The sequence below is a fragment of the Chelonia mydas genome, chromosome 24 (assembly GCF_015237465.2).
Source record: "Chelonia mydas isolate rCheMyd1 chromosome 24, rCheMyd1.pri.v2, whole genome shotgun sequence".
Classification (NCBI taxonomy): Eukaryota; Metazoa; Chordata; order Testudines; family Cheloniidae; genus Chelonia; species Chelonia mydas.
Genome location: NC_051264.2, coordinates 1,798,415 through 1,819,758, shown reverse-complemented (window position 1 = coordinate 1,819,758; position 21,344 = coordinate 1,798,415). Strand labels below are relative to the sequence as shown.

General features: G+C 62.1%; 1 protein-coding gene across 2 annotated transcripts; it reads left to right on the top strand.

Moving 5' to 3' along the window:
- Nucleotides 1–9,326: 9,326 nt before the first annotated feature.
- S100A1 (S100 calcium binding protein A1) lies at nt 9,327–19,448 on the top strand. 2 transcript variants are annotated; one of them, XM_037882667.2, is made up of 3 exons: nt 9,327–9,429; nt 18,369–18,519; nt 19,178–19,448. In XM_037882667.2, the coding sequence occupies exons 2-3, from the start codon at nt 18,379–18,381 to the stop codon at nt 19,319–19,321; spliced, it is 285 nt and encodes a 94-aa protein (XP_037738595.1). In that variant the 5' UTR covers nt 9,327–9,429; nt 18,369–18,378; the 3' UTR covers nt 19,322–19,448. The 2 variants fall into 2 exon arrangements, with proteins under 2 accessions (XP_037738595.1, XP_027685848.2); XM_027830047.3 differs by lacking the exon at nt 9,327–9,429 and adding an exon at nt 17,338–17,480.
- Nucleotides 19,449–21,344: the final 1,896 nt, after the last annotated feature.

Sequence of the window (21,344 nt, the reverse complement as noted above, 5' to 3'; positions counted from 1 at the left end):
GAAGGACAGACAGACAGCGGCGTCTGGTGGATCAGGGCTAAGGCCGGCAGAGGCGAGGGAAACGGGAGGATGGGAGCGAGTTAACTCCAGGGACTCCTGGCAAACGCAGGGGAAGGGCTAGTGCCAGGAAACTCTGCTTCACTTTGTGATGCAGGGGGATGTGCTTGCAGCAAGGATAAAAGGCAACCAGTGTTTCCCTGTGACAAACCCCCTCCCCTGGTAGCTGACTACTCCTAGCAGGAGCCCACATGGACAGATTTCATGCAGAGCATTCTTGCTTTTGCTTCTTTTTTTGCCAATGACAGGCCTGGCCCAAATCACTGGATTCAGTTTCCCTAGGTTCTTGTCCTGGCTCCCTGCCATCTAGTCCCCAAAACCTCTGGGTTGTTCAAAAGATCCCAGCTCTGAGTCTGCATCGGCCTCTCTCACATTTCACCTGCCTCCCAGGGCCAGAAGGTGACTAGTTAGTTTCACCTGGGCCTCACTCAGTCAGTTACACTCTCTGGCTCTTGCCAGGTGCCACCATCAGCTGCAAACCCAGCAGGGGGCACAAATTCAGACCCCAAACCTGAGCAAGTTTTGATTGAACTGGTTTTTGACTCTGTGAAATCACCTCTGTTCATATTAGGCTTTGAAAAATTCATTAGCCTGAGTTAATTTGGGGGTTCAAATTACGCAAGCGTTTCCCTTTGATCGTCAGTTATTTATGAGGAGCATCGGCTTGAACGCATTCCCTTCCAGCTCAGGAATAAGGCGCTCTCCCTAACGTGGGGCTTTGCCCCGTTCCAGACGCTGTTCCCAGTGGCGAAGGGAGCCCTGGCGGGAAACGGCCAAAGGACTGGTCTGACTGAACAACAGTGTTCCTCTTGTTGCCCTCCAAGTGCTTGAGGGGGAAAAAATCACTAAACCCTGAAATTCAAAACTGGCAGCCTGGCTGGTGCCCCAGACACCCGGCAAGAAGATGAGCCACACTGAGGCATGCCCGGAAGAAAGAGAGGAGCCCAGCTGTGCACTAGACTGGGAGGGCGTTTCCCAGTGTTTAATTTGTGCCAGGGCTTGTCAGGGCTGAGCCCTGGTACCTCTTGGCCTGGCAGTTCAGAGCCCCAGCACCGCTGGGCCTGGCAGTTCAGAGCCCCGGCACCGCTGGGCCTGACAGTTCAGAGCCCCGGCACCGCTGGGCCTGGCAGTTCAGAGCCCCGGCACCGCTGGGCCTGACAGTTCAGAGCCCCGGCACCGCTGGGCCTGGCAGTTCAGAGCCCCGGCACCGCTGGGCCTGACAGTTCAGAGCCCCGGCACCGCTGGGCTTGCTGCATCACTGATGAATGTAAACTATTGCTTCAGCCCCAGCCCCTCTTTCATTACAAATTAAGCCCTGGCGTTGCCACATCAGAGTGACAGATCCCAGGGTTAGGCCGGCACTGAGAGCTATTTCTGGAGGGCAGGGACTGCTCCTCCCTGAGACTGACTCCAGAGCATGTGCCCAATCCTGGCCCCTGGGGCTAAGGTGCACAATGACCATCCTCTTTGTGAGGGCCGCGGCTCGAAGCCCGGCGCCGCAGAGTGGAAGCCGGACACAGCACGTGCGGCTCAGGCTCAGCAAATAGTCAGTGTGGGTGCAGGCCGGAAAAATCAGGAGGAAACTTTCTCAAGTCAAAATTGACCCAGCTTCACCCATTGTGTCACTCGCCCCGAATCTGCATTTTTCAGTGATAAAAATTTCAGTGCACAAAAATTTTGCCCAGCTACAACCATACGCACGAGCCGCCACAGTGTGAGCTAAAGGACTGAGCACCCCTGGGTGGGCTCATCTGTGGGGAAGGCCTGATACACTTCTCTGGGCGTCATATGTGCCCCGTGCACGTGAGCCTCACACTCAGGGGAGCTGGGCAGAGCCTCGTAGCTTCCCACCCTGGGGAAAAGGTTACCCGGCTGCTAGAACTCGACCCGAGGCACGAGACGGGAACGTGGGGCCTGTTCTCCGGCTAGTCCATCCTGTTTGAACTTCTCCGGACTGCCCTGACCCAGAGGCCTCGCCCCACCCGGCAGCCAACTCCCTTAGTTAGAGGGGGTGGAGTCCCTGGCCACTAGCAAATATTCACTGTGCCCTGGGGCCTCCAAATCCCCCAGGGCCCAGCCAGAGGGGAAAGGCCAGGAGGCTGCATCTGAAAGCAGGTTGGCAAAACCAGGCCCGAGGCTGTTTGCTGATCTTATGGAGATGCCATCCCCATAGCCTCTGCTCTGGGCTGGCCATGGGTGCTCTGGCTCCTGCCAGGTGACCTGGGTCACTTTGGCTGGGATTTGCTGGAGCAATGAGGAATTTGTAGCCAGAGATCCCAAGACTGGGCCGTTCCGGAGCTCCCACCTGCTGAGCGGCCGGCTCCAGCCATGGAGGGAAGGGTGGCAAGTGCCCGTTCGGGTGGTGACAGCACGTCTCAGCTGGGAGGGCCCCAGCGAGTGCCAGGCCAGGGGTGACCCCAGGCCAGAAAGAGACATGGGGCAGCAGGCGTGACAAGGACCCGGGGGTGGGGGAGGAAGGGCAGGGACTCAGCCCTGCAGAGATCCTGGGCTGCCCCATTGGAACACGTCCCCATTGAAGGCAGCGCCCCGGGCTGGGTTGTGATGCCAGTTACCCCAGGGTAAAGCGGGAATCCTCCGGATTAAGTCATTTGGAGCAGAATCCAGCCCGTGGGAGGAGGCGGCGTGGGAGGGGTCACAGCTGGGTGCAGAGCTCACGGCGTGTGGGCGGCGAAGGGAGGTGGCTGGGGGAGCTGCCTCTCAGCCTGAGACCAGCAGGGGTGGGGCGGCCCACGGCGGCTGCTGGGGTACGTTAGTGGGGGGCTATTTGCTCGGACACTCCCCGCGTTGCTGGGCCCCGGCAGACAGCCACAGCCTGGGCCAACTGCGGGAGGGGCGCGGCCCAAGTCAACCCAGACTCCAACCACGGGAAATTTTCCAGCATTTGTCATCAAGAAATGGAGCAACCGGCCCCTCCTTGCCCTGGTGCGCACGCCCAAGCGCTCGTACCTTCCCACCCGCCCAGGCGTGGCGCTGGGGAAAGGTTCCCCGGCACCTTGCAACACAGCCCATGGCAGCCTGCAGGGGGCGCCACACTGGTGGCAAGGCGGGGTGGCCCCGGATCCCCCATTGCCTCGGGTGGGATCCTCCACTGGGGTCGATCCGTGTTGCTCCGGTGAAGCCAAGAGAGCTGCAGCGACTGCCGGGAGCTGGCGCCGCGCAGCGTGAATGTGAAATGCTCCCGGATCCGAACGCTCCTCTCGCTCGCTCCCGCGCGGCACAGGGGGAAAGGGCCAGCATCGCACGAAGGGCCACGGAGAATCGGGCCCCCTGATCCAGGCAGTCAGGCTTCGTAGCTTTCCCCCCAGTCCCCGCACCCCTGGCCAGGGCTACTGTGAAATCCTGCCAGTCGCCAGCAAGGGGCTGCGTGGTCAGGTAGCTAAGGACCCTGTACTCGGTCTCAGGAAGGGGGGTCCATACTGGGCCGGTCTCTGTTTCTTTGGGTGTCAGGTCCCCACCTCTAAAACAGGGACCATAAACCAGCCTTTGCCTGCTTAGATTCTTCAGGGCAGGGCCGGTCTCTTGCTCTCTGTACATGCAGTACTCGGGACAAGGGGGCCTGGCCGTGGCTGGGAGCTCCCAGTGCCAGGGCTTCGTGATACTCAGTGACGGGGCAGCGATTGAAATCCTGAGCCGTGCTCTGATCCCACGCTCCTTGGCAGGGATCAGGCCTCGCTTTCTCACCGAGCCGGGACACACTCAGCTTCTCCATAAGACTAGGGAAACCCAGACACGCCTAGTTCTGTGTCCCACACAGAAACCTCGCACACGCACACAAACACACACACACTGGCTCATCTGGATGCTGGACCCGCAGTCGAGTTTGGCCAGTTGGTCCCCATTCCAAGCAGCCAGCGACATCGGCGCTGGATACGAGACAACGGCATGATCAAAGGGTGATCAGCCTGGGGAGAGCTGGCAGTTCCTGACGAAACCCCTGGCGTGAGTCAGAGTCACAGATGAGTGACACCCTGATTCCAGGGCTCACCCCCCGTGAGTAATGCCATCACCCTGTTGGAATGGATGGACAGCACCCCGGGATATGACCTGGGGGAAGCTGTGAGCTGTCAGGGAGGGAAGTGACACCATCCAGAAAGGACGCAGCCTAACACCAGGTTAATCTTCACCCCGGAAGGGTCGTGACTGAACCTCCAGGGAGGCTCGGGACATTAGAAGATCCGGGATTTCCCCTCTCCCCAGGGAATCCCCAGGGCGGGGCCAGGAGAGCTGGGCCATATGCTGTCTCTGAGCTTGGCACAAATTCCCTGTGGCCATGGAACGGATGGCTTGGACCCAGGGGAGGGTGATGGGCCATGAGGAGTAGCTGTCCTTTGAGACACCTGCCGTCCCCTACCCCGCACCAGCCGCCCTGCCAGCCCCTGCGTGACGCAGTTAATGTCTCAGCCTTCTTCTTGCCTGTCTCCCCTCATTTGGCCGTGGACACCTGGGCCCAGTTCTCAGGAACACCATTCCACCATCGGGGCAGGGAAAGAGCTGGAGGAATATAAGCCACCTTTAGCATGTGCTGTGTCCTGTCATGAAAATGTGCAATCAGCTGTACAGGGTCAGACCAATGGCCCATCCAGCCCAGAGTCCTGTCTCTGACAGGACCGGTGCCAGGTGCTTCACAGGGAAGGAACAGAACAGGCGATTCTTGAGTGATCCGTCCCCTGGCTGTCGTCCAGCCCCAGCTTCTGGCAGTCAGAGGTTCAGGGACACCCAGAGCAGGGAGTTGTACCCCGGACCATCTTGGCTAATAGCCGTTGATAGACCTATGCTCCATGAACTTATCTCATTCTTTTGGCCTTCACAACATCCCCTGGCAATGAGTTCCACAGGTTGACTGGGCATCTACACAGCCACAGTCACGCGAGCTGGGGTCAGGGGCTGGCTGCCGCGGGCTGGGCAGCCCCTCCCCCGTTGCCTGCATGACTAGGGAGAAGGCTGTAGGGGGCGATCTCCCTAGGACCCCACCCAGGACTTCATCCTGCACTTTTCCGATCCAGTGGGGCTGAGGGCACAGCCTTATCCCCCCAGCCCCGTCCGTCCCGTCTTCTTCTCCCTTTCCTTGCTAACCCCTGGGCAGCGATGGGAGGAAGCACCCAGACAGAGGCTGTGAGCCAGGGCCCAGCACAAGGCAGGGCCTGCCTCCTACCCGTGCTCGGGGGGGCAGTGGGGATTCCCAAGAGCGGGGTCTCAGTGCCAGGTGGAGGGAGCTTGGTTTAACATACTCTGGGGCAGGCAAGCCGGATGCTGGATGGGGAGGACACTAGGGGGCAGCAAACTGGACCAGGCTGTCCCACTACCAAAGCTGGTTTCTTAGGGGCTAGGGGGTCCAGGGGAGGGCTCGGAGCAGGGGGCCTGGGGCAGGAGAAGGGCGCTGAGGTTGAAGAGAGGTAGAGATCCCAGGCCTGACGCAGAAGCACAATACCAGTCCAGCAGCCGGAGGGACGTGTACAGAGCGAGCGGCTTTGGCAGGAACGTGGCTGCCAGCAGGTGGGCATCCAGTGGGACGAGGCAGTGACCGGGTCGTCTCCGATCATGCTCCAACGGACAAGCGCCCACAGCATTGGGCCCATCAGCAGCCTGACAGGGCCACACAGACTGGTCCAGGGGGTCCTGCCGAGGCAGGGCTGAGGCCTGAAGGGTGCTCCTGTTGCCATTGGCTGCCCTGGGCATGCAGCGAGACGTCCATGCACCCAGCGCAGCTGTCGGACCCCCAAGAGGAGGGGCAGCGTGGTTAATGGATTGCACATAGGGGTGGGCATCACAGATTCCTGGGATCCTTGCCCACCTCGCAGTTTGGCCCTGGGGGAAGCCCTTCTGTGCCTCGGTTTCCCTAGCCGTAACATGGGGCTGAGTTCTAAAGCTGTCAGGAGGGCTAGCGAGGGGATGTTTGCAGAGGGATTTTGGCAGGAAAGGAGCTAAGTAAATCACATTATTATTTCCTCCCATCTGCCCTGGAGTCACACACAGAGACACAACCCCTGCCCAGTGTTTGGGGTCTGTGGCTTGTGGGGATAAATAAAGCGGCTTTGTATCGTTTTGCTTCCCTCAGCCATGAATCCAGGGTCTGTTAGAGCGCAGCAGGACTCTGAGGAAAGGGCTGGGCTGGGTTTTCTAAATACACAAATAGGCTGTTTATTTTCCAGCAGGTCGAATGTGAACTCAAGTTCCCAAAAGCCACAAAGGATTCAGCCTCTCATGACCCTCTGCAGCCTGGGGGAATGAGCCTGCCATCCCGGGGCGTTATCGGTTCTGGGTCAGCTTCTCCAAGCCTCCCAGGTTTAAAACCAGAGCAAGTGACATCTTGCCTTCCTGGCCCAAACGGCCAAGCCCAGTGCTATGTGACTGCCAAACAGAGGGGGCTGCACTGCAGTGGTGGGGACATATGCTGCAAAGCACTTTGGGACCCTTTCTGGATGAAAGGAGTCTAATAAGGATCAAGGTATTTTCCTTCTCTCCCCGGCCCCTTGCCCTAGCTCCTCCACTGCCCTGCAGCTCCCGGCATCGGCTGAGCATTTCTGGGGCAGTTTAGCTTATTTAGGCCAAAAGAAAACAAAAAGGAGACAAATAAACCTAGCGCAAAGGCACAGTGTGTTCACAGCACTGCCCTCCCCCTCCGAACCCAGAGGAGGGGCCCAGACAGACAGCTCCTCAGCCAGGGTACTCGGGCAAAGCTCGGCTGGTGTGCACCAGGTGAGGATCCGTCCCAGTGTCACCCAAGGACTGTGCATTCAGGCCTCTGACACAGTCCTTCAGCACGAGCGTAGGGCAATGTTTGGGGCCCCGGCCTCCAGCGCCCGCACCTTGACTCATCATTTCCACAAGTGGGTGAAAAACGCTCCCCAGCTGAGCTGCGTTTTACAGCCACTTCGCACGGGCGGGAACGATTGTGCAAGGTGCAAGGGGGCAATGGTGAATCGGGCCTTTAGCGCCAGGTCGCTGGCTGGACTGACCATCCCCAAAGGACTGAGGCTGCTAGAAGTGGGGGCTAGCCCTGAAATTTCTCCTCTCCAAACCCCAGAGCGGCAAAACCTCCTTGTGGTTCAGGGTGTGCATGCAGCCACCCCACTACGGATCCTGCTGCATAACAGCAGCGGCTGCTCCCCACGCTGATCGGGGAGCCAGCCAAGCTCACCCAGCCCAGGCATGGGCAACAGGAGCGACTGGTTTATCTGGGTCAGTGCGTAGCAAGGCAGAGGCTAAAACCTGTTCCGAGATACCGTAACCTGCTTGGCACGTCAGGCTGAGCTCCCCCGGGAGCTCACACTGATAATTGCTTCTCCCAGTGATCTGCCAGTGTGGGCATGTCGGGGATGGAGTTTCTGCAGCAGTTTTGCCAGGCTGATGTGCCAGGGCGCTGCACCCTTGGGAGGAGCTTTAGACAACAGCTCCTGATGGGCTGGATCCCGTGGGACTGGCCAGGAAGCCAGGAGACCCAGCACAGGGGCGTGTTTGTTCATGGTTAGATTCTGAGCTCAGTTTTCCTGGTGTAAAGCCAGAGACATTCCACTGAAACTCAGTGGGGTGAGTCAGGATTTACACCCGGATCAGAATCCAGCCTGGAAGGTTGAACATTTTAGGCAGAGATTTTTCAAATGTGCCTAAGGGGTTTGGGGGCTAAAATGCTTGGGAATCAGGAGACGTCCGAGGGCCTTGGGCGGCTCTGGGACTCTCAGCCCTGCTCCCCGCTCAGAGAGGGAGGATGGTCTAGGAGTTCAGGAACTGTCGTCAGACTTGCGCTAAAACCAAGGCTCAAGTCCCTGTGTGCCACTGAATTCCTGCGTGAACTTGGTCCACTCACTTACCTAAGAAAGTATTTAGCTTAGTCTGGTAAAAATTATGCTGTGGTTCTAGGCACTGACCCAAAACCCAGTGCAGACAAGGGGGTGGGGCAGGCCATGGGGGGCTTTTGGTGGGCATCAGATCTGGCCCCTTGTGTCTCTGCAGTTAAGCCCATTTCTGTGTGTGTTGTGATAGGGTCCCCCTCGCCAGGCACTGACCCGTCTGCATACAGGGAATTTCACCCCTCCAATGCCAGGGCATAGGTCCTCTCCCATTCTTCCCCAGCTCCATCCAGCCGCTAAAGGCCGGGACCGCTGTGAACTCGCTGCATCAGAGACAGGTGTGGGGTGAGCCCAGGACGTGGAAGCAAGAACCTCCTAAGTTCTAATCCTCACCTGGAAATCCTCCATGGCCGAGGGCGAGTCATTTGACCAGCTAGTGCCTCGGTTTCCCCATCTGTAAAATAATAATAACAGGACAGAACTTTAATTAGTTGGCATCTGGAAGATCAAACCACCGTGTTACAATAATCTTCTGCCCCATCAGGTGAAAGGGTTCAGACAAACAGTACAGTACTATCACCTTTCAAGGGAGGGGGGAACAGGCACAGAGAGAGGACGTGACGCGTCCTAAGTCGCACAAGGAGTCTGTGGCAGAGCTGGCGTTAGAACCCAGAGCTCCCAGCATTCCTTCCCAGGATCAGGAAGGGAACCCAGGAGTCCTGGTTCCCAGTCCTGCGCTTTAACTGCTAGACCTGCCCCCTCTCTGCTTTACTGCTCTAAGCCAAGCCTTCCAGCCATTCCAGCTTGGGTGTATTAAGCACTGAGCGGGTAACAGCCTTCATAGGGTAACGCCTGAGTGTCCACCCCCAGCACCCGGCCGGCCGCCGGACACCCCACACCTGGCCTGGGCTCTCCCCTCCTGCATCCTGCCCCCCAGGGCCAGACAGTCGTAACTCTGAGGTTCAGAGGTTCTGGGAGGGTTCCAGTCTCTGGCACCAGCTGGGCCCTGCCAGGGCATTTCCTCCTGCGGTTCCCGGCCTAGTGAAGACGCCAATGCCCCGTATCTGGTTCCCTTTCCAGGGCCGGATTCTCAGCTGCATTAGTCCCGCGAGCCAGGGAGCCGGGCAGTCTGGGCCTGAGACGTCAGCAGGGCTGGGGGCATTGGGGTGCTGGGCTGGGGGGGCCCAAGAGAGAGATTCTCCTACGTGGGGCTGCCGCTGGAACTCCCAGCTCCCGGGCTGCCTCCAGCCCTGCGCCATGCATTGGAGCCGGGCGCCAGGCCGGGAGGAGGACACAGAGCGAGAGTTTTCTATCAAGAAACAGAACGGCTCGGGCTCGCAGGGGTGCCAGCGGGCAGCAGAGCCTGTCAGCCAGGCAGAGAAGGCAGCTGTTGGTGCAGGCTGAGCCAGATCCCCCCCCAGCTCTGTCCAGCTGCCAGTTCCCCTTCTTAGGACATGGGCTGGGACGCGAGGGAGGTGGGAAGGGGGCCGGGGGCCTGCGGCATTCAGGCTTAGCGCACGCCGCAGGCAGGGTCACTCCGGCAGCAGCCTGCTCCCACCCACTAGTAAGTGGCAAACTACGACTCCCAGGCAAACGGGCTGGGGGGGACGCTCAGTCCCGAGGGGTTTGCGGCAGGACAAGCAGGGGCATAATCCTGCTCTCGCTCGCCAGGGGGTGACTGGAGCCAGTGGACTTAGAGGGGGTGAGCAAGGAGGGGACTAGGGGGCAAAGGGGGGGCTCAGCTAACTGACAGGAACTGGAGGAGGCAGGCCGGTGGTGTTAGCTGGTGGGGCTGGAGGGCTGATGGTTTCCGTGGGCTGGGGGTGCCGCCCAGTGTGTCCACGAGCCAGGGACCCACGGAGCTGGCGTGGGGCAGGGCCCACGAAGCGTTCGGGCCGCTCCTGCTCCCATGTGCGGCAAAGCCCTTGCTGGCGCCGATGGGAGCAGGACTGTGGCCCCATTTCGGGGGGGAATGGGAGCTGGTGGGTGGCAGGGCCAGCTATGAGTCGGGGGGCAGGACTGGCAGGAGGGGGCGCTTGCGAATGGGGTGAGAGGAGGGTTGAGGGGGCTGTGCTTGCAGCATGGGGAGAAAGAGGGATCCCCCTGCTTTTGTTCCCCTTGAGCCCCAGAGCTTTGGGTTGGGAGGGTGGAATGGGTCTGCCAGGGAGAACGGCCCCTGGAGTACGACCCTGGCACCTGCCCACCCTGGGCCCTGGGGCAGGAACCCCCCGCCCCCCACTGCCCACCCTCCCTGGCCCTGCCCTGGGGTATGACCACCCCCAGTCCCTAGTGTACCCTCTGGCTGCCATAGCCAGCACCCCCTGCACTGAGGGGGCCTCGTCTCTGCGGGGGAGGCATTCCCAGGGGCAGTTCCCACCCCCCTCCGCTCCCTCTCCTTTGCCCGGGGCCAGTCTCCAAAGGGCCTGAGACCGAGCTCGGGTTTTGCTGACTTCATTCAAGCCACAGACTCAGGGGATACCCCCCATACCCTCTGCCCCCCAGCTCGGATGGCTGCAGCCGCCTCCCTCCCACCCGGAGGGTGCGGTTCCCCCCGCACCCCCGCAGCCGCCCCGCCCCTGCCCACACCAGGAGCTGCACCAGCCAAGTGGGCAAGTGGAAAAGCAGCCCAGTGAATGAGCTCTGTGTCAGGCTGCAAACAGCTCCCCTGCCCCCCGCCCCAGCCCCAGCGGGAGGGGGAGGCCAAGCCGGTCTGGCCCCACAGCGGGGCCCAGCTGGGCTGCCCTGGCCAGGGGACTTCCCAGCCCAGATGTGTGGGGAATGAGGGGCTCCATCCTGCCTGGCGCTGAGGTTCTGCTCTGTGCCTCAGCCCTATGGTACAGGACACCCAGATGGGGGTCAGCGCCCCAGCCGGAGTCCCTGCGCAGGATCCCAGCCACAGGCCCAGGGAGCGGGCTCAATCCTGCACCTCCCAGCCCGGGGACTTGTCTTTAGACCCCTTTGAGGAACGTGCGTGGCCCAGCGAAATGCCAGCCACCTGCTCCTGCCCCGTCTGGCCATGCCGCACCCCAGACAGGGCAGGGAGAGGGAGGGTGGGGGGCTCCGGGGGCTGTCAGTCCAGATTGGGTCTGGGGGAGGGGGGAACAGAGGCGGAAATTGGGGGGAGTCAGGTGGGGGACATATCGGTCTCACCTCCTGTTAGAGCCAGAGCCCGGGCACAGACCAGCAACCCCTCCTGCCTCCCTGCCAAGGGGATCTGGACTTTAACATGTACCCCGCCGGGCAGAGGGGGCTGGGGTCCCCAGACAGACAGCAGGCGTCTCCTACTCCCAGAAACCTGCTTCAGTTTCCCGGTGCTGCCCGTCCCTGTGGTGTCGGAGCTGGTGTCCCGCAGCTACAGGTGGGAGGCCGCCGGGGACGATGACGTACGTGGTGGGGGCAGGTTGTTGGTTTTTTAAAAGGTGCAACTAAATATTGTCCCCGTTTGGGCTGCGCCAGCCCGTGCTTTGCTCCTCTGCTTCAACTTGAAGCTTTGTGAGGCAGGAGCCATGCCCCCGCTCTGCCCCCAGCCCAGCAGGGCCTCGGGTCTGTGCACCGGTGCCCTCCCCTGCTCAGCTGTGTGTCAGAGTCTCTCTAGTACTAAAGGAGATTCTCCCTTTGTTCCAGCAGCCTAGCCTTACGGGGCAGGAGGGCGCGAGCTGTAACTTGGCTGTCGCGGCGACGTTCTCAGGCACCGCTGGGGTGCCGGGAGGTTTGGACGTTGTCTTATGCTGCGGGGTCCCAGAGCACCGTACAGGGCGGCCGGGGCGTGCCGAGGTGCCACGGGGCTGAGCGGGGTCTAAAGAGCCGTGATCGTGAGCCGAGTAGATTAGACGGCAGCGCTGCAGCCGGCTGCGAGATGCAGCCACCTCTGCAGTGGAACGCAGGGGCGGTGCTGGCCGGGAGGAAGCACGCCGTGTGTGACCGAGCCCGCAGGTGGGGACCCAGGATATGATGAGCTCCCAAATTAGTGTCTGCATCGGAATTCAGGCCAGCCAGCCGGTTTCCACCCGGGTTCTTGTGCAACAGAGCCACGGGCTCAGGGCCTCCGGTGAATGTCTCATGGGAAACAACGGCATCTCCTGCCGCACAGCGCCCCCAGCGCCAAGCGCCGGGTCAGCACTGACTGCCAGGGGAGAGCGCCCCCTACGGACCCCCACCCCACTGCCTGCCGCACAGCGCCCCCAGCGCCACGCGCCGGGTCAGCACTGACTGCCAGGGGAGAGCGCCCCCTATGGACCCCCACCCCACTGCCTGCCGCACAGCGCCCCCAGCGCCACGCGCCGGGTCAGCACTGACTGCCAGGGGAGAGCGCCCCCTATGGGACCCCACCCCACTGCCTGCCGCACAGCGCCCCCTAGCGCCACGCGCCGGGTCAGCACTGACTGCCAGGGGAGAGCGCCCCCTACGGACCCCCACCCCACTGCCTGCCGCACAGCGCCCCCAGCGCCACGCACCGGGTCAGCACTGACTGCCAGGGGAGAGCGCCCCCTACGGACCCCCACCCCACTGCCTGCCGCACAGCGCCCCCTAGCGCCACGCGCCGGGTCAGCACTGACTGCCAGGGGAGAGCGCCCCCTACGGACCCCCACCCCACTGCCTGCCGCACAGCGCCCCCTAGCGCCACGCGCCGGGTCAGCACTGACTGCCAGGGGAGAGCGCCCCCTACGGACCCCCACCCCACTGCCTGCCGCACAGCGCCCCCAGCGCCACACGCCGGGTCAGCACTGACTGCCAGGGGAGAGCGCCCCCTACGGACCCCCACCCCACTGCCTGCCGCACAGCGCCCCCTAGCACCACGCGCCGGGTCAGCACTGACTGCCAGGGGAGAGCGCCCCCTACGGACCCCCACCCCACTGCCTGCCGCACAGCGCCCCCAGCGCCACGCACCGGGTCAGCACTGACTGCCAGGGGAGAGCGCCCCCTACGGACCCCCACCCCACTGCCTGCCGCACAGCGCCCCCAGCGCCACACGCCGGGTCAGCACTGACTGCCAGGGGAGAGCGCCCCCTATGGGACCCCACCCCACTGCCTGCCGCACAGCGCCCCCTAGCGCCACGCGCCGGGTCAGCACTGACTGCCAGGGGAGAGCGCCCCCTATGGGACCCCACCCCACTGCCTGCCGCACAGCGCCCCCTAGCGCCACGCCGGGTCAGCACTGACTGCCAGGGGAGAGCGCCCCCTATGGACCCCCACCTCACTGCCTGCTGCACAGCGCCCCCTAGCGCCACGCCGGGTCAGCACTGACTGCCAGGGGAGAGCGCCCCCTATGGGACCCCACCCCACTGCCTGCCGCACAGCGCCCCCTAGCGCCACGCGCCAGGTCAGCACTGACGGACAGGGGAGAGCGCCCCCTATGGGACCCCACCCCACTGCCTGCCGCACAGAGCCCCCTAGCGCCACGCGCCGGGTCAGCACTGACTGCCAGGGGAGAGCGCCCCCTATGGACTCCCACCCCACTGCCTGCCGCACAGCGCCCCCTAGCGCCACGCCGGGTCAGCACTGACTGCCAGGGGAGAGTGCCCCCTATGGGACCCCCACCCCACTGCCTGCCGCACAGCGCCCCCTAGCGCCACGCCGGGTCAGCACTGACTGCCAGGGGAGAGCGCCCCCTATGGACCCCCACCCCACTGCCTGCCGCACAGCGCCCCCTAGCGCCACGCGCCGGGTCAGCACTGACTGCCAGGGGAGAGCGCCCCCTATGGGACCCCACCCCACCCCACTCCCTGCCGCACAGCGCCCCCTAGCACCATGCCGGGTCAGCACTGACTGCCAGGGGAGAGCGCCCCCTACGGACCCCCACCCCACCCCACCCCACTCCCTGCCGCACAGCGCCCCCTAGCGCCACATGCCGGGTCAGCACTGACTGCCAGGGGAGAGCGCCCCCTATGGACCCCCACCCCACTGCCTGCCGCACAGCGCCCCCTAGCGCCACGCGCCGGGTCAGCACTGACTGCCAGGGGAGAGCGCCCCCTATGGGACCCCACCCCACCCCACTCCCTGCCGCACAGCGCCCCCTAGCACCATGCCGGGTCAGCACTGACTGCCAGGGGAGAGCGCCCCCTACGGACCCCCACCCCACCCCACCCCACTCCCTGCCGCACAGCGCCCCCTAGCGCCACATGCCGGGTCAGCACTGACTGCCAGGGGAGAGCGCCCCCTATAGGACCCCACCCCACTTCCTGCCGCACAGCGCCCCCTAGCGCCACACGCCGGGTCAGCACTGACTGCCAGGGGAGAGCGCCCCCTATGGACCCCCACCCCACTGCCTGCCGCACAGCGCCCCCTAGCGCCACACGCCGGGTCAGCACTGACTGCCAGGGGAGAGCGCCCCCTATGGACCCCCACCCCACTGCCTGCCGCACAGCGCCCCCTAGCGCCACGCGCCGGGTCAGCACTGACTGCCAGGGGAGAGCAGGTCTCCCTCCTGGGCTCTGTATTTGCAGCAGAGGGAGAGAGGGGGATCCCCTGCTCTTGCTGCTCTCGACCCCCAGAGCTTTGGGCTGGGAGGGTGCAACTGGCTCCCCAAGGGACGATGGCCCCTGGGGTATGAGCCCCCACTCCCAGCCCACCTGGGCCCTGGGGCATGAGCAACCCTGCCTCTGAGCATGAGATCAGGTATGGGGGCAGCCCCCCGGGGTATTAGGGCTTGGGGCTCACCCTATAGGTGGGTCTGAAGGCAACCAGGGGGCCACCCCGATCCAGAGCGGCGTGACAACCACGTCCCCCGGCAACACCCTTGTGCCCACCCGGCCGGCATTTGTCACAGGCTCCGTGTCTGTAACAGGAGCTGCGCCGAGCCCACTCTAGCAGCCGAGCGCCGGGCCAGGAATCTGGTTTCCTGGCTCTGCTGTTACCGCAGCAACCTTTCAAGCAGGGATTTTTTAATTTGACAAGGGGCCTTTATATAGACATGCAGCGCTAGGCCGAGGGGGGCTCGGGCCCGTTACCCGATAGGGCCCCCCCGCCGCACCACGCCGGCTCCCATTGTCCTGCAGGAGCCGCCAGGAGACATCCGATAGCCGGGGCCTTATCAGCACCGGGGGCAGCGTGAAAGCAGCAGGATGGGTTACAGGCGTCTGCGCCACCGCGGCTGGCACCGGTTCAGGACAAAATCTACCAGAGTGTTCCACGGCACCAAGCCAAGGTCCTGGAGTAACACTCGGACAAAGCACTGGAGTAACAGTGCTGGGCCGCCTGGCGCAGTGACCCCACGAATACAGTAGTAATGCCGAGCCAAGGTACTGGAGTAACACTCGGACAAAGTACTGGAGTAACAGTGCTGGGCCGTCTGGCGCAATCACCCCACGAATACAGTAGTAATGCCGAGCCAAGGTACTGGAGTAACACTCGGACAAAGTACCGGAGTAACAGTGCTGGGCCGCCTGGCGCAGTGACCCCACGAATACAGTAGTAATGCCGAGCCAAGGTACTGGAGTAACACTCGGACAAAGTACCGGAGTAACAGTGCTGGGCCGCCTGGCGCAGTGACCCCACGAATACAGTAGTAATGCCGAGCCAAGGTACTGGAGTAACACTCGGACAAAGTACCGGAGTAACAGTGCTGGGCCGCCTGGCGCAATCACCCCACGAATACAGTAGTAATGCCGAGCCAAGTACTGGAGTAACACTCGGACAAAGTACCGGAGTAACAGTGCTGGGCCGCCTGGCGCAATCACCCCACGAATACAGTAGTAATTCCGAGCCAAGGTACTGGAGTAACACTCGGACAAAGTACTGGAGTAACAGTGCTGGGCCGCCTGGCGCAGTGACCCCATGAATACAGTAGTAATGCCGAGCCAAGTACTGGAGTAACACTCGGACAAAGTACTGGAGTAACAGTGCTGGGCCGCCTGGCGCAGTGACCCCATGAATACAGTAGTAATGCCGAGCCAAGGTGCTGGAGTAACACTCGGACAAAGTACTGGAGTAACAGTGCTGGGCCGCCTGGCGCAGTGACCCCATGAATACAGTAGTAATGCCGAGCCAAGGTGCTGGAGTAACACTCGGACAAAGTACTGGAGTAACAGTGCTGGGCCACCTGGCGCAGTGACCCCATGAATACAGTAGTAATGCCGAGCCAAGGTGCTGGAGTAACACTCGGACAAAGTACTGGAGTAACAGTGCTGGGCCGCCTGGCGCAGTGACCCCATGAATACAGTACTAATGCCGAGCCAAGGTGCTGGAGTAACACTCGGACAAAGTACTGGAGTAACAGTGCTGGGCCGCCTGGCGCAGTGACCCCATGAATACAGTAGTAATGCCGAGCCAAGGTGCTGGAGTAACACTCGGACAAAGTACTGGAGTAACAGTGCTGGGCCGCCTGGCGCAATCACCCCACGAATACAGTAGTAATGCCGAGCCAAGGTGCTGGAGTAACACTCGGACAAAGTACTGGAGTAACAGTGCTGGGCCGCCTGGCGCAGTGACCCCATGAATACAGTAGTAATGCCGAGCCAAGGTGCTGGAGTAACACTCGGACAAAGTACTGGAGTAACAGTGCTGGGCCGCCTGGCGCAATGGCCCCACACTGTAGTAATGCCGAGCCAAGGTACTGGAGTAACACTGTTGTGCTGGCTGCAGTAACGACCCCAAATACCGTCACAACCCCAGTCTGCTGCAGACCCCAGCCTGCTGCCGTCCAGGGTCCCCAGTACTGGAGAACCGTCGAGCTGGCCCCAGCGGCTGGGGGTTCGAGCTAGACAAATGCAGGCTGGAAATTTGCTCGTTAATGTTGAGGGTCCATTAGCCAGTGGGACAACTTGCCAAGGGCCGGGGGGATTTTCCATCAGTGGCCATCTTTGGGGTGTTTTCCTGGGGGCTCTGCTCTGGTTCCAGCAGGAACGAAGGCAGGGAAATCCTCCGGCCTGGGCTACACAGGAGGTTGGACAAGAGCGCAGGGTCCCTTCGGGCCTGGGAATCTGTGCAGCTGCCGCTTGGATCCCAGGGCGACGGTGGAGGAGAGAGGCCTGTTCCTGCAGAGCCAGCAGGGCTCCTGGGGTTGAGGCCCCGCTTTGAGGAATGGGGTCAGTGGGATCAACGCAGTTGCCTGCGCCCCTCACAGCTGTCAAATGGCCCCAGATCGCTGAGGGGCTGCTCACGGATTAGCCCCATGGAGCCCCCCTTGCCCCTTAGTTGGCCCTGGTGGCGGGAGGGGGGTGCGCCTTCAGCGTCAGATGTTTAATGATTTGTGCCCCCATGGATTGTCTTCTCTTCCGAGGCACGTGTGTATTGTCTTCTGAGCCCGACTGAAAACTCGAGCCCCCACGTAGGCGCCTCTGGGAGGGGCTGAGACGAGGCGGAGCACGTGTGCCCATGCAGGGAGAGGCGTGAGGCACACGTCGCTCCGTGTGCATGTGTGTGTGTGCACACGCGTGTTACCGGCTGTGCAGCACTTAACACGGACAAACCTCCCCCGCTACAAGCGGGCCCCTCCGCTGTCTCTGTCCCTTTAAATCAGGGGAGCACTGGACCAGCATTGCCAGCCCGGCAGCCCAGTCTCTGGTATCAGATCCTCCTGGAGGGAGGGGGCTTTGCTCTTATTTAAAGTCACTGACTAGCCAACTCAGGCTCACTCTGCAAGAGCGCTGAGCCAGCCGGCTGTGCAGGGGAGCTCAGGTGAGCCCAGGGGCCGGACGGCTGTATGGGGAGGGGGGGAGCCCAGAGGCAGGTGGCTGTACAGGGGGGAGTCCAGGTGAGCCCAGGGGCCGGGCGGCTGTTCAGGTGGGGCCCGGGTGAGCCCGAGGCCTGGCGGCTCTACAGGAGTGAAGGGCTACGGCCAGTGATTCCCCACGGAGCTGTCACCCCTGCTCTGATCTGCCCCCCTTTGCTCTGGTTGGGTCAGGGCTTTGCAAGTGGGGCCGGCAGCTGTCTGCTAGCTCTGGACACAGCCAGGCAGGTGGAGACCAATAGCTCTGGGTCAGAGCTTGCTTTGTGCAGGAGGTGGGGACAGGGGCAGCCAGGAGTGGAGGGGGCTCCGAACCTGTTTGTGCCACGGGCGCCGTCTGACCCCTCAGCTCCACAAGGCCCCTGGACAGGAAGGCCCCACCTGGGCAGCTGCCACTGCTGCCCCAAAAGTTTCCCTGGGGGTCTGGCGGGCTGCAGGGCCAGATCCTGCCCTGCCCCCCACGGGCCCTGTTCCTCCTTCCCCAGCACCTCGTGTTGGCCTTTCCGCCACAACAAACCCTGTGGCAAGAGAACGGGGCTGACCTGCGGTGTGGGGCAGGGGGTCTCCTGGCCCAGTCCCGGCTCGTGGCTCTTTGGTTCCTGGCAGGCAGGGGCGCCCGTCCCCAGAACCGCAGCCACTACTCGGGCCCCACGTTGGCAGCCTCTGTGAAGAGAGCAGGGGCTGGCTGGGGCCCACAGGCCGCTCTCCCCACCCGTGGGTCCCTCCAGGCATGCTGGCAGGGAGGGGCTGGGCCCCTGCTCCTTGGTAGCCCTTCCCCAGCCCCCCATCCGCGCCACCCAGACCCTGGGCTCCTCAGCCCTTCGAGGTGCTTCTTGCAGAGCCGGCACGATGGCGTCTGAGCTGGAGCGCGCCATGGAGGGGCTGATCGCCGTCTTCCACAACTACTCGGGCAAGGAGGGCGACAAGCGTAAGCTGAGCAAGAAGGAGCTGAAGGAGCTGCTGCAGAAGGAGCTGGGCTGCTTCCTGGAGGTAGGGACCAGCCCCCCAGGCCCTGTGCTAGCCCCGGGGGTGGGCAGTGAGAGGGAGGGAGCAGGCAGGCCTAGGGGACCGCCCCAGGCACTGGGTGCCCCTGCCATTCCAGCACAGGGACCACATGATGGCCTCTCCCCTGGGCCGTCGCTCCCCCGCGGGCGCTGGCCTCCCCTCTCGTGGGTGGTCGCCAGGGGCCGAGCAGGGATTTGAGACGGCAGAGCCATGCCGGGGCCCGGGACAGGACTGTTGCTCCCCCGGGCATGGGCCGGAGAAGGTTCCCACATGCCAGGCACTGGGCTCCCAGCCCCTCCCAGGCTGACGGGTCTCTCTGGTATGAAGTTTCCCAACATTCCTCTCGAAAGTCCCTGGCTCCTAATTGCTTCTCCTCCCCCACTGCAGCTCTAAGCCTTCCCCTCCCCGCTGACCCCTGCCCTCTCCTCCCCCAAACTAGGGCCTCTCCCATCCAGGGCCAGGCGGATAGTCCATGCCTCCAGCTTCCCAATCCTTCTCTCTGGCTTGTCCTGAGCACAGGACAGGGGCCTCTCACTGGGGATCCCCCCAGCCACCTGGGCCCCTTTCCCCTCCCATAGGAGCAGCCCCCCACCCTGGGCCCCACGTGCTAACCCTGCCTCCCCTGGGGGTGTTTCTGCTGCAGACCCAGAAGGACGCGGGCACCGTGGATGGCATCATGCAGGAACTGGATGAGAACCGTGACGGGGAGGTGGATTTCAAGGAGTACGTGATGCTGGTGGCCGCTCTCACCGTGGCCTGCAACGCCTTCTTCTGGGAGGACACCTGAGCGGGGAGCCTGCACCTCCTGGAGTCCCCTAGAGCCACACCCCACACTCCACCCCCGTTTTGAGCCAGCCACCGGCATCCCCTCTAACCAGCTAGACAGAGCTACTCATTAAAGGCACCAAACCCGCCCCAGTGTCCTGCCCCTTCCTCTGAGCCTGGGAGTGATGCTGAGCAGCATGGGGAGGGGGACACTGCTGCAGTGGGGCTGGGGGAGTTTTGCGGTGAGGGGGACACTGCTGCAGTGGGGGTGGGGGGGAACTCCTGGTCCCAAGGTCGACATTATCCCTGGTGTTAGAAAAGGGTGGAGGCCATGCCCTGGCCCGTGGGGCTGGGCTCAGGGCCCTCAGCCTCAGGGTTCCCTGCAGGGCATGAGCCATCCATTTCCAGGACAGTGCCAGGTGAAGGAGAGTCGCCCCTCCGGTCACCCCAGCCACCAGTGAGACCACACACACACATACACACACACCCCTCCCCACTGCTCTCTGCACCGGGCCTCTCAGACCCTCCTCCTCTGACCCATAAGCCAAGCAACCACCCCCCTCCCCAGGCCTTGTTTCTTCACTTGCCCCTGCCTCAGTGCTGGGAGCACAGGCCCTAAGCTCTGGTGTAACCCAAGTGCCTCAGCTGGGATCACTGCAGAGGCAAGTTTGGCCCTTTCTCTTCCCACGTTCATGCCCATTCGTAGCTGGCACCACATGGCCCAGGGCCCACCAGGCGGGACCCCTGCCCGAAGCAGGCCGGTCTCTGCAGGAAAGGGAGGCCGGAACCTCTTGGGAGGGAAATGGGGACACAGGGGGGATGGCTGGAAAAGGGGGCAGGAGAAGCGTGGGTGGCTGGACAGCCTCCTGCTGGGGTGGTAGGAAATTCACAAACACAGTGCTGCACCCATTTCCCAGGGGGAAGAACCCGTTCTTAGCTCCTTTCCCAAGGGCCGGGTGCGGCCAGGAGCCCAGTAAACAGCCTCCTCTGACTGGTACCCGCTGTTCCGCTGCGTGGCACACAGCGCAGGGAGTGCCACCTTGTGGGCCTAGCAGGGCTGACACTGAGCATGACGGACAGACAGCTCCAAAGCCGCCCACCCCTTCTGTGGATCTGACACTTCTCTGGGACGGTGCCAAAGCACTTTGCAAACTAGATACCGGTGCTGCTGAACTGCAGCCACCTCTGGGGTGGAGGGTGATCATCTGGGCACAACAGTCAGGAACAGAGCGGGAGAGTCTACACAAGAATAAGGCGGGGGGCGGGAATCTTTAGGAAAAATGCCCTGGCATCATTAATGTCTGTGCAAAGCTTACAGGAGCTCAGCATTGACAAGCTCGTCAGAGGCAACCAAACTGCACAGAGATTGATGTGTCTGCGAGCAGAAAGCAAAAGGACTGGAGAGAATCGGGTGGGATTTGAACCTGTGAGCCCAAATAATCTGATGCTGAGCTCTGGCACCCCCCGTTCTTGGCAGCAGGTTCTCATCTTCCCTTCCCAGCCTTTGCAAAAGAGAAGCTCGAAGCCTGTGATGCAGAAAACGGCATTGAACTCCTAGCAGCAGATAATAAACTGATCCGTCACAGCCCCAGAGACAAACCCACCCCATTTCAAGGGAACACATGTACTCGGTGGGATGTGATAGTCCTCTGACAACAACGGTAAGCTAGGAGTAAACCCACTCCAGGCAGTGGAGTTACAAAGCTGAAGGATCAGGCCCACTAAGCAGGAAAGAACGTGATGATCCATTCAAGGGCTTGTTTAAAACTTCTTTTTAAATTGTTTTTCCATAGTGCAAGCAATATTAAGCATGATGCCCAAGGCCGTGTTGCCAAGTAGGGTGATTTTATCATGAGCCTCCTGATATTTGGTGTTTTTCTTAAAGTCCCGGCTCCCAGAGTTAGGAGATGGCAGGACGCTCTCAGCTTTCGTTTACAGACAAAAATCCTCGGGGTTGTGGAAAAAAGCTGGAGAATGGGAATCAATGCAACCCTAAAGGCTCCAGAACCAGCAGAGAAATAGAAAGAACCTCACACTGATTATGT